Source organism: Trichomycterus rosablanca, chromosome 4 (assembly GCF_030014385.1).
Source record: "Trichomycterus rosablanca isolate fTriRos1 chromosome 4, fTriRos1.hap1, whole genome shotgun sequence".
NCBI lineage: Eukaryota > Metazoa > Chordata > Actinopteri > Siluriformes > Trichomycteridae > Trichomycterus > Trichomycterus rosablanca.
Window position 1 is genome coordinate 41,855,413 of NC_085991.1, and position 16,162 is coordinate 41,871,574.

The following is a 16,162-nucleotide window of genomic DNA, read 5'->3' on the forward strand; positions in this document are numbered from 1 at the left end:
ACATCAGCGCACAAACTTTGATCACTCGCTACTTGTTGACGTGCATTTTTGGACATGGTATCATTAAACCTGTCGTTTGTTTTCGTGACAGAATGTAGTTTGGGAGACCAGAGAAGCTCGCCTGCGATTCCAGTTGGTGATAGATGGTGTAGTATGAAACCCCCTATCACCGATCAGTCGTGTAGTGTGAAAGCCACACCGACTTGAAAGACTCCCGATTACAAGAGATCCAGTCGTGTACTGTGAACTGTACAGTGACCTGACGACTTGGAAAGTCATGTAGTGTGAACTTGGCATACGTAACAAAACTATGAACACCACACAAGGGTTAAGTTGGTGTGACATGCCTCCACTGCTGATTTTTTTGATACTCAAGCCACTACTGGACCACCTCAACAACTGCCCTTTAACTTCAGTTATAACTTTTTTTTTCCCCCTAATTTTTATCACCCAGTCTAGTCGTGCCCAATTACCCTGATTGCATCCTCTATATTGATTCGACCCTTCACCGCTGACTGAGGAAGCCTCCAGTATGCACAGTCAGTACAGATAGTGCATTTTTCACCCGCACGAGTCTTGTTCATATACTGGACAGGCACTGTGCACGGAGGGCCACACCCCCATCAGCATTATTCCTCAGCCCTGTGCAGACACCATCAGTCAGCCAACAGGGGCCGCAGTTACACCAGTTATGAGGACCTATGATCCGACTTTTTACCCCTAACCAGAACAACAGCCAATCGTTGTTCATGCAGCCACCCGGCCTAGTCGGAGAGGCAGAGCTGAGATTTGGCACGATGTATTAAAAACCCCAACACTGGTGAGCTAGCGTACTTTACTGCTGCACCACCTAAACGGCAGTTATAACTTATTTTTACTAAATTATTGTGTAGTTTGTTTGTTTGTTTGTTTATTGGAATTTTAACGTCATATTCCACACCCCGGCCACATTCACGACAGGAACGGCAGCCACTCACTACACAAGGTTCACCCGCTCACAAGGCCACATCGAACACAGTCATGGACAATCTAGTGTCTCCAATTCACCTCACTTGCATGTCTTTGGACTGTGGGAGGCAACCGGAGCTCCTGGAGGAAACCCACGCAGACACGGGGAGAACATGCAAACTCCACACGGAAAGGACCTGGACCACCCCGTCTGGGGATCGAACCCAGGACCTTCTTGCTGTGAGGCGACAGTGCTACCCACTAAGCCACCAAATTATTGTGTAGTAATGGTTCAAGTGCAGCAGAGTAGAACTGAGAAACTGGGCTGAAGTGCTAATGTACTTGTTAATACTCAAATTGTAGATTTAAACGCACCATTTCGTCATGAACGTAGAAAACAACTTAAATATGTTGATATGTTCAGAATTATGAAGTATATTTGTATATTTAGTACATTTCCGTGTACGCACTAATCCTGCTTTGCTCTATGAGCATTGCACTGTTTCAGATCACCTGATTTCAGTGCAGCCATTTTGTCCGGTGCTACGCTTTACAAACCAATGGTGTACCCAAACTACACCGTGTTTACTATGTAGTACACTATTACGTGTCTTGTTTTGCTAATAAATCACAGCTAAAATGTTGTAATAAACATCAAACACATTAATGGAATCCTTGAGTGGTTTTAATTATGTTAGTTTCCAGATTAGGTGCGAGTCCGAATGCTGAACAAGAGTCTGTAGTGTGTAGGGAGTAAGGGAGCTTGGTGTTGTTTGAGACACAACCCGGAAAAGCCAGCGGTTAGTATAGGAACGCTGTTAGTGGTTGGAGAGGGGACTGAATTTTCTGCTGGGTTTGTGATTCGATTCGAGACGGGGAATAAAATGCAGTAAAATGCAGCTTTTCTGATGGCGATGCTACATCTGGAATAGTGGATTACATTCCGAAAGGGGGATTTTACGATTAAAAAGCCGGATATTTGTCTAGTTTTTAGCATAAGACTTTAGTTTGGTATCAACTTGAACAATCTTTAGTTTCAGTTCTGGTCTGGACGCTCTTGCAGTTTGAAATTTTATAGGGTTTGTAACAAATGAACTTGTTGAAAGAGCTGGAGAGTTAAATCAGCTCATCTGTTTGTAATTCTGTCTCACATTCGAGTATAAATCAGTGCCTATATTTTTAACAAGGACACTTGCATTGCAAATTAAAACCCAACAGGCTGGTGAATTTTTCTATGCATTCCTTTGGTCAGGAGTCTATATATAGCTTGGCTTGTTTTTAGTGGAAATAAAGAATTAAGCGTGAAAATCTGTACATTTGCACTTACAGAAAAGTAGATTTTGAATATAAAGCGAGATATATAGGGTTTACCTTCTGAACCGGGTGGACTTGCGTCTAGCTATGACATTGGGCAATACTATAATCTCAGATTGCACTAGTAGGACGTGTACTCTGTTTGAATGCTGTTGTGGTTATATTAGCTAACATAAATCAGTTTATTGTCTTTTTAGACAACATTTGTACTAGATAGATAGCTAGACTTGTTTTTATGACCAAACTCAACCTATTAATCCAGGTTTTTATTGCGCCGAGCTACAAATAAACCCCACACACACACACACACACCTACGGCTGTCGACGGCATTTTTTATTTTATAAAGCAGGCACTTTACAGACGGGATTTTTCTACAGCAGATCTTATCACTAATCCAGCAAGGTGTCTGGATTTATTTGGGGGAATCTGATACTCCACATTGTTCGTTATTAGACAGGGATAATAGAGTAAAAGGGAAATATGTCGGGACAGTCGATCACGGATCGGATCGCGGCGGCTCAGCACAGCGTGACCGGATCAGCCATCAGTAAAGCGGTGTGTAAAGCCAGCACACATGAAGTCAGCGGACCCAAGAAAAAACATCTGGACTGTAAGTATTTACACACTTCTTACTAGGTTTTTACTAACCCTGATATGTCCTCAAAGTGCTGGGTGTCAAATCTAACCCATTACAAGGTCCAACTCGGGCATGTGCGCATCGATCAGGAATCAGACTCATGGCCAAGTGTAGAATAATGATCAAGCATGACAGGCAGTATTGTAGAAATAATAATAATAATAATTATTACACCCATGTACCTTACTTCACTCTAAATAAGAAGATGTGTGTATTTCCAGAATTTCACCCTCAGAACCATATATAATCTAAAATATTATAGAAATTAAGAAAACTGGGCCAGTGATGTTACTGTCTATCATCCAGTTAGGGTGGCCAGTCGTCCGGCTTTAGGTCGGACAGTCCGGTTTTTCAGCTGCCAAGTCAAGTCAACTTTATTTATATAGCGCTTTTCACAACAGACATTGTCTCAAAGCAACTTTACAAAATCCAGGACCAACAGATACAAAAACCCCTGATGAGCAAGCCGAGGGCGACTGTGGCAAGGAAAAACTCCCTGAAAATTGCAGGAAGAAACCTTGAGAGGAACCAGACTCAGCAGGGCCCATCCTTCTTGTGTGGCCTGGAGGATACTTTAAATAAGTAGGATTTACGCAAATCATACAAACACAGAATTAAATGAACTAAAAGTTATAACTGGCAATAAATAAATAAATAAATAATAATAATAGAGTTATTATTCAGTCTAGTCTTCAATAAAGTCCGTAGTGAGTTCTTGTCATTCTTGGTGCAATCCGTCACATCCGGCAGGAGCAGCATCGTTGTCACGGCAGTCTCGACTTCAATCCTTAACCTCGGCGGGTAAATAGGTTTCCATCAGAATGCCCTCGGGGTAAAACAACAGAGAATGTAGTTAATAATGTACAATGCTAGTTGAGTAAAAAAGTTTTACAGAGAGTTTTAGACTCCGGCAGCCCTAATTATTACAGTGTAACTAAAAGGGAGAGCGAGCAGGTAACAAGGTCATGAAGGCTTTCATAGGACATCAGCGCCCACCTCCCCACCGTCATCAAACCTGAGTGATCGGATAAGAGAGGCAGAACGACAGCAACACAACATCCCTGATCACCACAAGTTTCAGTCCTCCGCCCATGCAACGCTAGGACGGACACTTAAAAATCTTCCTTTTGGAGTGAACTGGTTACATTTTTGATCAATATTATCTGTCATTGGCTCAGGTACATGTCAAAACAAATGCTTTGTATTTTATTGGTTAACAGCCTCATTTGACTGCTTATAGTGCTACCTATCGTGGCTCGCCCACCACCACTGGCCAATCGCAGAAGGTCTGTGATTGGGTGGTTGAATTTCGCCCGCTCGCTGTGTTCTGCATACACCTCTACCTGAGGTCAGTTATGAGTTAATAATATAATAATATGAGTTGATAATGTCAAGGCAGAACTTCAGATTTGTGTGAACCTCACAGAAGGGTGTACAGAGATGTACCACAAATTCCTGTGCCAATATGCCAATAGTAAACTTTTGCAGGCAGCGAGGAACAGACTTAAATATCAAAAGTAGACACAACATTTGGTGAGTAAAACAGTAATTTGTTATAGAATTCTTGCTTGAATTGGTCAAAAACTCTGTTATATGGAATATGGTTTCATTCTGTGTGTTGCAGTATCATGCCCCCCTGTTCCTGGTATGACGTCCTCCTTTTGGGGTGTCATGTCCTCCTTTTTGTGACTATGAATGTGGCCACCCTACACACAGTGGAAGAAATTGCAATTTCAAAGACTGTGATGTCATAAACTAGTTCAGGATAGTTTTAATATGACAAGATGTGCTGACTCAAAAATATATGTCCATTTACATTTTTGGCATTTAGCAGTCGCTTTTATCCAAGGCGACTGTTGTCTAAGCAGTTGGGCGGCACGGTGGCTAAGTGGGTAGCACTGTCGCCTCACAGCAAGAAGGTCCTTTGTTCGATCCCCAGGTGGCGCGGTCTGGGTCCTTTCTGTGTGGAGTTTGCATGTTCTCCCCGTGTCCGAGTGGGTTTCCTGCGGGTGCTCCGGTTTCCTCCCACAGTCCAAAGACACGCAAGTGAGGTGAATTGGAGATACTAGATTGTCCATGACTGTGTTCGATATGACTTTGTGAACTGATGAACCTTGTGTAATGAGTAACTACCGTTCCTGTCGTGAACGTAACCAAAAGTGTAAAACATTACATTAAGATCCTAATAAATAAACAAACAAACAAACAATCTAAACAATTGAAGGTTAAGTGCCTTGCTCAAGGGCCCAACAGTGGCAACCTAGCAGTGGTGGGGCTTGAACCAGCGACTCTTCGGTTTTTGCATTAGATAGTCTCGCTACAAGTTTTGTTTTTCAAAGTTTATGACAACCTCATCTACCGGTAAACAAAACTAGATACATGATATAGCAATATTTGAATTACATGCACTTTGTCACATTAACATTACATAACACTTAGTAGTTTCTCTCCAAATATCACGTCTACATGTACAGGTTCTCAATCTGCGGCCTCTTAAGTCACTTACAACTTGAATAAAATAAAATGCCTTTATTTGTCATATGTACATGAGTATCCACTTTTTTGGCATTTAGCAGACGCTTTTATTCAAAGCAACTGTTGTCTAAGCAATTGAGGGTCAAGGGCCCAACAGTGGCAACCTGGCAGTGGTGGGGCTTGAACCAGCGACTCGATTATTAGTCCAGGTACCTTAACTGTGGCTTTAACTTCCCCAGCAACGTTATGAACAAGATTATGAATTGAGTTCTGCAGAATGTTCCTTAATGTCGTTTAACTTTTTGACATGGTCATTATGATTATAGCTGGGGACTTCTATGCACACATATAAATAGGGCTTCTTTAAATGTACCCATAGCAAGGTCGGATCAGGTCAGGAAGAAAGCCTGAAGTGTCACTTTGTGATTGGAGATAATGTTTTCAAATTCAAATCCACCAAAATTGTTCCAGTAGCTTCTAATCCATGAATCCATGAACAAAAAGCAAAAGTAGAGACTTCTACTCATCTACAGGCACACTGATTTTAAAGGGTTGAAAATCTTGATAAACATAGAATAGAAGAATAGAATGTAGAATAAAATAAAATGCCTTTATTTGTCATATGTACACGAGTATCCACATTTTTGTCATTTAGCAGATGCTTTCATCCAAAGCAACTGTTGTCTAAGCAATTGAGAGTTAAGGTCCTTGCTCATGGGCCCAACGATGGCAACCTGGCAGTGGTGGGGCTTGAACCAGCGACTCTTCGATTTTTAGTCCTGTACCTTAACTGGGGCTACAACTGCCCCAGCAACATTATGAACAAGATTATGAATTGAGTTCTGCAGAATGTTCCTTAATATCATTTAACTTTTTGACATAGTCACTATGACTTACAGGGGTTGGACAAAATAACTGAAACACCTGTCATTTTAGTGTGGGAGGTTTCATGGCTAAATTGGACCAGTCTGGTGGCCAATCTTCATTAATTGCACATTGCACCAGTAAGAGCAGAGTGTGAAGGTTCAATTAGCAGGGTAAGAGCACAGTTTTGCTCAAAATATTGCAATGCACACAACATTATGGGTGACATACCAGAGTTCAAAAGAGGACAAATTGTTGGTGCACGTCTTGCTGGCGCATCTGTGACCAAGACAGGAAGTCTTTGTGATGTATCAAGAGCCACGGTATCCAGGGTAATGTCAGCATACCACCAAGAAGGACAAACCACATCCAACAGGATTAACTGTGGACGCAAGAGGAAGCTGTCTGAAAGGGATGTTCGGGTGCTAACCCGGATTGTATCCAAAAAACATAAAACCACGGCTGCCCAAATCACGGCAGAATTAAATGTGCACCTCAACTCTCCTGTTTCCACCAGAACTGTCCGTCGGGAGCTCCACAGGGTCAATATACACGGCCGGGCTGCTATAGCCAAACCTTTGGTCACTCGTGCCAATGCCAAACGTCGGTTTCAATGGTGCAAGGAGCGCAAATCTTGGGCTGTGGACAATGTGAAACATGTATTGTTCTCTGATGAGTCCACCTTTACTGTTTTCCCCACATCCGGGAAAGTTACGGTGTGGAGAAGCCCCAAAGAAGCGTACCACCCAGACTGTTGCATGCCCAGAGTGAAGCATGGGGGTGGATCAGTGATGGTTTGGGCTGCCATATCATGGCATTCCCTTGGCCCAATACTTGTGCTAGATGGGCGCGTCACTGCCAAGGACTACCAAACCATTCTGGAGGACCATGTGCATCCAATGGCAGTGCCGTGTATCAGGATGACAATGCACCAATACACACAGCAAGACTGGTGAAAGATTGGTTTGATGAACATGAAAGTGAAGTTGAACATCTCCCATGGCCTGCACAGTCACCAGATCTAAATATTATTGAGCCACTTTGGGTGTTTTGGAGAAGCGAGTCAGGAAACGTTTTCCTCCACCAGCATCACGTAGTGACCTGGCCACTATCCTGCAAGAAGAATGGCTTAAAATCCCTCTGACCACTGTGCAGGACTTGTATATGTCATTTCCAAGACGAATTGACGCTGTATTGGCCGCAAAAGGAGGCCCTACACCATACTAATAAATTATTGTGGTCTAAAACCAGGTGTTTCAGTTATTTTGTCCAACCCCTGTAGATGACAGTGCCACAGATAATTGGAACAATACATTGCCATGGGACTACATGCTTCTGGACAAGAAAGAAGCCCCTGCGAAGAGTGGCACCTCAAAGCTTGACTAAAGTTTGTTGCTGATCATACAGAAAAAGCAAAAGTAGAGACTTCTACTTGTCTACAGGCACAATGTAATGATCTGTAATGAAAATAAATAAATACCTTATTCCATACCTTAACGTCTGTTTAAGGGTTGCATTAGAATTCCTATCTGACTTGAGGGGTTTTCATTTAATAAGTTACCAAGTGCATGAGTTACATCTCTTTTTGCATTAGATCGCTACAAGTTTAGTTTTTTAAAGTTTATGACAACCTCATCTGTCGGTAAACAAAACTAGATACATGATGTAGCAATATTTGAATTACGTGCACTTTGTCACATTAACATTATGTAACACTTAGTAGCTTCTCTCCAAATATCACGTCTACATGCACAGGTTCTCAATCTTCGGCCCCTAAGCCATTTGCAACGTGATAAACATAGAATAGAAGAATAGAATATAGAATTAAATAGAATAGAATGCCTTCATTTGTCATATATACATACACACGAGTACAGTACAGTGAAATCATTTGCATATCCCAGCTTGTTTGGAAACTGATGTCAGAGCGCAGGGTCAGCTATTGTACGGCATACCTGAAGCTAAGAGGGTTAAGGGCCTTGCTCAAGGGCCCAATAGTGGCTGCATGGCAGAGCTGTGATTCGAACTCTCAACCTTTCAATTGATAGCCCAAAGCTCTACCCACTAGGCTTCCACTGCCCTTACATAAATGTGTGGCCCACACTTTTTCATTATGGGTCTGTTATTTCTACACGTACTTGCTTGATTGCAGCCCTAAATACTTGCTTGTTGGCCAGTGTTCTAGTCCATTGTAGCCCAGCTAATAGGAAGGTGGGGAGCACTGTGTAAAGATTTGATTGTCCTCAGCTCACCAGTTCTTTTGAGTTTGTTATAGATCTAAATGTTATATTTTTTCTTAATGAATTCAATAATAATGCCAGAACATTTCAATACTAAAATAATCATGATGTGGATAATGGCTTAGAAAAAAAGTTGGGTGGATACCATGTGGAATTGAAGTAGGCATGTTTTAACTTGGGGTCCCCTTAATTGATATACAAGACCCCATTTCCAGAAAAGTTGGGACATATTGTTAACTTCAATCTTCTTCTTCTTCCTCGGCCTTTGTCCCGTTCGGTTGCGGGGTCGGCTCTCGACGGATCATGATCCGCATTGATTTGGCACAATCTATATGCCGGATGCCCTTCCTGACACAACCCTCCCTAATTATCCGGGCTTGGGACCGGCACTACAATGCACTGGTTTTGTGCATTTTAGCGGCTAGGTGCATATAGGACAATTCAGTGTCTCCAATTAGCCTAGCTGCATGTTTTTGGACTGTGGGAGGAAACCGGAGCACCCGGAGGAAACCCACGCAGACACTGGAAAAACATGCAAACTCCACACAGAAAGGACTCGGACCGCCCCACCTGGGGATTGAACCCAGGACCTTCTTGCTGTGAGGTGACAGTGCTACCCACTTAGCCACCGTGCCACCCCTATATTGTTAACTTCAATAAAAAGAAGAATTTGTAAGTTGTTAATTCTCTTAAATCTTTATTTAACTGACTAACGTAGAAAGAAAAGATTTCCAGTGTTTTCACTAATCAACTAATCAACAAAGGGCAGTGGAAGCCTAGTGGTTAAGGTACTGCTGGTTCAAGCCCCACCACTGCCAGGTTGCCCCCAATTGCTTGGACTGTGTACTGTCACAGTACTGTAAGTCGCTTTGGATAAAAGCGTCTGCTAAATGCTGAAAATGCAACGTAAATGTCAACTTCAGTGTATTTTGTGAATATAAATACATTTAAATGTGATTCCTGCAATGGTCTGAGAACTGAGGACACTAATTGTTGCAGTTTTGCAAGTGAAATTTTACCCATACCTTGACCGCTGTTGGCTTTTGCAGCTTTCGCTGATAACAGTCTGGATGCTCCTTTTTGTCCTTGTTATGTAGAACTCGGTGTCCTTTTTTCAGAAAACAAGCTGAAACTTGGACTTATCTGATCTTAGAACACTTTTCTGTTGTCTTTCAGTCTTTTCAGATTTTGGTGGTTTAGGTTGCATTTCTTGATGCATCGGTGGACTGTGTTAAGTGACAACAGTTTTCTAAACTACTCCCAAGCCCATATCACAGTAGCATGTTTCACAGTAACAGTTTCTCATAAGTTCACACACATTCAGTAGTGGTTTCCGATCGTGCATTACATGGAACTTCTCAGATTCCCTTAATCTTTTCACAATATCATGATGGGTAGATGGTGAAAGACCTAATTTATTTCAAATTTTGTATTGAGAAATGTTCTTTTTGAACTGATTGACCAATCTCTGATGATGGTTGGAACACAATGGTGAGCCACAACCACAACCAATCATTGCTTGTACAGACTAAGTCTTTGGTGGATCCTCCTTTTATTCCTGGTCATGATTTCCTCACCTGTTACCAATTCACCTTCATGTTGTGAGCTGTGAAATGTTTTAAAACATGGTACCTTAAATATTTTCAACTTTTTAAGATAAGATTCATTTACTCTTATTTTGCCTCTGTCCCAATTCTTTTGGAGTGTTTTTTTGGGAGCAAGCACTAAATTTTAAATCTGTTACTATTTACTAGGGATGTAGCGATACTCTCTACCCACTATGCGATGCGATTCACGATACGTTTTTTTTTTTTCGATATTTTTTTTTAAACAAAATTAAATTGAAGACAAATTATGACAAAGTTTTCTTTTATTATTTCTCTTAAAAAATAAAATAAAATACTGTACTTGTGCTTATCTTTTATTTATCTAAATAACAAATGTCCTTTTATTTTTGAGGTAGGTACAAACTATGCAAAACAATGCTGCACATTTTCCTTTTTGTGTAAAAAAAAACTGAAATGAAATTTTAAAACAAATCCCACATTAAATAAATAAATAAATAATACAAATAAAGAAAGTAGCCTCACATAAATAAATTTGGCTGGAAAATTCCGAACCTGGCAACCCTGTAGTGACGTCAACCAGGCGAGGTGAATAGTGTCAGTGCCCTCTTCTGTTTAAAGTGAATATCGATTCATTATACATGTAAACCGATTTGAATCGTTACACATGAGAATCGATTTTTAACTGTCTTGTGGTGCATCGTTACATCCCTACTTTTTACTTTTTTTGGAAACAAGCACTAAATTCAAAATCTGTTACTATTTACAAAATACATTAAAAAAGATCGTTGACCACATTGGAAATATAAAGATGTCAGTATTTTAAGCACTTGTTGTTTCATGGTGTTCCAAACCTTGTAAAATGTGGAGAAACAACAACATTCATTTCAGTTGTGGAAGACAAACACACTGTAAAACATTGTAGGTGAATTTAAAATGTGTTTGTCTGGAGCTCAGAATGATGTTACACCACTGCATTTCGCTCTGTGTAGCTAAACGTGCTTCTGTCTTCGTGATACGCTCCTTAAGCAGACAGCTGTCAGCAATGTCGGTGCTTCCTTTCTTTGCTGCGGTGTAAATGTACCTCTCACATGGTGCTTGATTTTTTTATTCTTATAATTGGATTTATATATTACATGACAGGGCGGCACGGTGGCTCGGTGGGTAGCACTGTCGCCTCACAGCAAGAAAGTCCTGGGTTCAATCCACGGGTGGAGCGGACCCGGTCCTTTCTGTGCGGAGTTTGCATGTTCTCCCCGTGTCCGATGGGGTTTCCTGCGAATGCATTTTCTCCCCATTTTTCTTTCGATTTAGCACACTCAATTTTGTCCTTTGCTGTTGAGAGATGCCAGATTGCATCCGAGGAGAGCACGTCGGTGTGCAACCCTCCTCTTCTCGCCCCTGCATTCTGCACAGGCGTCTCTTCCGCCAATCAGGGTCCTTACACAGCGTATGAAGACCCACCCACCCAGTCCGGCCCCCACCCTGCAGATACAGTGGCCAATTAGTATCTGCTGCAGGCACTGCTGACCGGTTGCTGACTGCTGAACTGGGGAGTTCAGAAACTCGGTGCTGGTGTGCAAGCAGAATATCCCTCTGCTTTCTGTGTGGAGTTTGCATGTTCTCCCCCATGTTCTCTGGTTTCCTCCCACAGTCCAAAGACCAGTGCTAACAGGAGATTTATTCCTAATTAAGTGGGCAGTAAGTTTAAATAGTACTTAAAATCCCAATAACACTGCTGCACCTGATACACTGATACCAGAGCAATACACACTACCATGCAATTACCATGTTAATGTTATTACAATGTAGAGAGTGCTCCATCAACCAAATGTCACCTGGTTATTAAGGGTCCCTAATGATAAGTGGGATACTGGGGGGATAAAGGTTACAGATTCACAGCTGGACTAACTATAGTTAGTAATTGTATCATCTATATGGAAAGGTCAGCTGACAAAATAATCTATATACATATCAGATAGCTGTAACTAATAATAATAGAACTCGGTGAGTGTGTCAGCTGTCTGCTGTTAAACCAATGTGTTGTAGTCACTTCCTGTGTGCTATCTGATACAGCATTACACTGATAAAAAAAAAAACCCCAAAGACGCAAGGTTTCCTCTAACAGACATGCTACTTCTTAATCCTATATAAAGTCTTAATGGATTTCAAGTCATGAGATTGGCTAGGCCAGAAAACACTCTGTATGTTTGACTTTTGGTTTGGGCTTTAAATAAAGGTTCAGGAGAATTAATACAATGTCCCAACTCTTCTGGAAACGAGGGTTGTAAACTAAATGCTTCTTTACCCCTGCTGTGGCTTTGTACAACCTGTACAATTGCAGTATTGCCTGAAGACATGAAGGTCACATCTAAAACTGCATAATTTACCACATCATTGAGTCACTAATCCCCTCAACAAATACTTCCTCCAACTACAGGGCGATACAGATTTAAAGGACAGACAGCATGGGGTGTGCACAACTTGTTAGTGTTGTTTAGCTTGTATTCACCGCCTCGCGTAGTGAATGTTAATTACGCCAATGTTTGTTGCCAGTTGTCACCATAGCTATAAGCTGTAAATACCTTTATCCATCTCAATAACAACCTTATCCTGACCAGAATTCCTGCAAATCCAAAGTATATGAAGCTAGGGCTGTGCGATATGACTAAAAAAACTAATATTGTGATATGCCTTTGAGAAGTGGCGATATATGATATGATATGATAAAATGTAAACTTAAAGTACAATGGCAGACCACTGCCCATATTTTAGCTTATATTGTTTATAAGTTATTTTAAAAATGCAAAATACTGTAGTTCTGATCAATTCTGACAGAACTACAGTATATTTTGTATTATTACTAGGCTGTATTTGTGTTCATATTGACAATTTTTATATAAAACACGCTGTTCACCAGAGCTGAGATCTCAAATACATCGTATCGAATCTCTGCTCTGCCTTGCCGGCTGAGGCTGGGTGGCTACATGAACAACGATTGGCCTGTTGTTCAGATAAGGGGCTGAAGTGGGAGAAAAAGGGGGAAAAAAAATCATGACAAAATTCAATATTTGATAATGCTTTGCTATCATTGCAAAATGAAAGCGCACGGTAAACAACAGCACCGTAACCCAGATCAACCAGACAGAAGCATAAAATCATAACCGCTGCTTACCTGAGCTTCTCTTCTTCAAATTTATATCCAAGTGTTCTTCCATTAGGGATATAATCACCTTGTCTTTCTTCTTGAAGGCCACCTTATATGTTTCCAGAATATTTCCAGAATATATAAATCTATTTACAACTGTGTTTATCTTCCTATGAGATAAAAAAGCTGAAACTGGTAATTCGTTCACTAAACTGTCACTTATGCCTTTACAACCAATCAAGAGAGAGATTGAAATTCCGCAAAAAATCTGAATTTGGAAGCTCTCTGATTGGTTTATACAGCTGTTTATCAAGGCTTGAACCACGAATGAGTCTCTTTCACAAATGAACTGATTTGTTTGTGTGAGCAAAACGAATGAATCTTTACCATAGATAAGAGCACAGCTCCCTGATTCGATTCCAATGAATAATTCGTTTGAGAAGAGTCGTTTCTGACTCTTTACTCAGTGATTCAGTTTGCATGTGTGTGCGTGCACTTTCCCACCCGCTTATGCGCTAGAAAAAGCGTTATGCGCAGCACTTGTGCTCTGTTTTAAATGTTCTCAGATGGTAACCTGTGTATCCTAGACATACTCGATATATCGAATATGCCCATTTTTAACATCATGTATTATATCGATATTCGCGATATACCACCCAGCCCTATATGAAGCCTAAGCATTCACCCCAAAAGCCATTCCACCCATTTTAATGTTGGAGAGACTGGAGTACCCAGAGGAAACCCACACTCATATGGAGAAAACAGGCCAAACAGCACACAAGCTATAACAAGACATCAGGATGTGCCAAACCACAGTAAATACAGTCCATAAGAATATACACTAAAAAAAGCACTTGCCCTATGATAGACCTCACAGTTCTAGTTTTAGTCACATGACTGGGAGCAGCTTATACCTGCTCTTTGTGTGAAAGAAATAGCATTCCTATCTTCTCCATGAGTCAGTCATCTTGCGTGATTGAATGTGGGTGGGACCAAGAATGTTGACCAGCCCAGGGACGCAGCTTGTGTGAGGCGTAGCTCTTAAAGATTTGGTTTGCTGGTTGCACATGCTGCTGAACCGGCATGGTCAGTCAGTGCATGAGTGCGTTCAAGTCAGATACAGATTGCATTCTAATTGTAGTGTTACTATATTAGAATATGATGTTTGTACAGTGGTATGCAGTTATGAATGGAGAGACGTTTCATTACGTTGGGGTGCTATACTGGAAAGCATACTGGAAATAATCTAGTCTCCTGAATAGCAATACCATGTCGATATTTGTACATTACACCGACTAGGCATAACATTATGACCACTGACAGGTGAGGTAAATAACACTAATTATCTCTTCATCACGGCACCTGTTAGTGGGTGGGATATATTAGACAGCTAGTGAACATTTTATTCTCAAAGAAACAGGAAAAATGGGCAAGCGTAAGGATTTGAGCGAGTTTGACAAGGGCCAAATTGTGGTGGCTTAGCCAGAGTCACAGCATCTCCAAAACTGCAGCTCTTGTGGGGTCCAAAGCTCTACCCACTAGGCTACCACTGTCCCTAAATTGTAATATAAATAGCTGAATACTTTTAATCTAGCTTTACTGTTAAACCTGGGGGGCGGCACGGTGGCTAAATGGGTAGCACTGTCGCCTCACAGCAAGAAGGTGCTGGGTTCGATCCCCAGGTGGGGCGGTCCGGGTCCTTTCTGTGTGGAGTTTGCATGTTCTCCCCGTGGGTTTCCTCCCGGTGCTCCGATTTCCTCCCACAGTCCAAAGACATGCAAGTGAGGTAAATTGTAAATACTAAATTGTCCATGACTGTGTTTGATATAACCTTGTGTAATGATGAATCTTGTGTGATGAGTAACTACCGTCCCTGTCATGAATGTACCCAAAGTGTAAAACATGACGTTAAAATCCTAATAAAACAAAACGAACTGTTAAACCTGTAGGGAGTATTAACATGGAAATCCATCTTGTATTTTTATGCTAACTACATCTAGTGTTTCATGTCCTTTTAAACCAGCAAGACTGCAATCAATAGTGAAGTACTTTACCCGCTGAGCTACCGCTGCCTCTTAATAGTGGTTTATATACTAAAAAAAGTGCAGTTACACAGCAGGATGTGGAACAGTTTGGTTGGCTTTTATAGCTGATAACCTTGGTAGCTTCATATAAGCTTTTACTTTACATTGGACTCACAAAAGGTGCACTTTCATTTAAAACTACTGCACTTTTACCTCAGCAGCCTTCTTAGAATCCTGGCTGCTTCTAGACACATTTCTGTGAGTGCATGTTTACATTAAAGGCATTCAGCAGCCACTTCTATCCAAAGTGATTCACAATTGTGACTGAATACAATGCAAGCAATTGACAGTTTAGGACTTTTCTCAGGGGCTCAGTGGCAGCTTGGTTGTGGTGGGGCTTGAACCAACAACTATCAAATTACTAGGTAGTACCTTAACCAATGACCCACCACTGCAAAAAAATTTAATAGATTTTACTTTTAACCATCACCGATTGTCAATCAGAAATGGGCAGACGGGGCGCCCAGGTGGCGCAGTGGGATATTCCCCTAACACACCAGCGCCGAGATTCTGAACTCCTGCGTTGCCACTGGTCGGCTGGGCGCCATCTAGCGGGCATAATTGGCAGTGCCTGCAGGGAGGGATGACTGGAATATGTGGGCGTGGTCTTCAGACTTTCTGATTTGCCAGGTCGCTGTACAGTTCACACTACACGACTCATAGGCGATGGGGGGTTTTACACTACACCATCTATCACCAACTGTAATCACAGGCGAGCTTCTCTGATCTCCCAAACTACGTTTTGTCACGAAAACACGCGTGAGAAGTGACGAGGGGTTTAATGATACCACGTCCAAAACACACACCAACAAGTAGCGAGCGATCAAAGTTTGTGCTCTGATGTGCAGCGTAAAATCAAGGAGAAAAATAAATGAATCTGAGTGGA

At 41.5% G+C, this 16,162-nt stretch overlaps 1 protein-coding gene across 2 annotated transcripts in view; it reads left to right on the plus strand.

The window, feature by feature from the left end:
- The first annotated feature begins 2,175 nt into the window (after positions 1-2,175).
- si:ch211-200p22.4 (phosphatidylinositol-binding clathrin assembly protein) overlaps positions 2,176-16,162 on the plus strand; it is a 130,504-nt gene continuing 116,517 nt past the window's right edge. For both annotated transcript variants that reach the window (XM_062994322.1, XM_062994323.1), the window contains exon 1: positions 2,176-2,873. In XM_062994322.1, the coding sequence (XP_062850392.1) occupies positions 2,744-2,873 (130 nt within the window). In that variant the 5' untranslated portion in view covers positions 2,176-2,743. The remainder of the gene's footprint in view (positions 2,874-16,162) is intronic.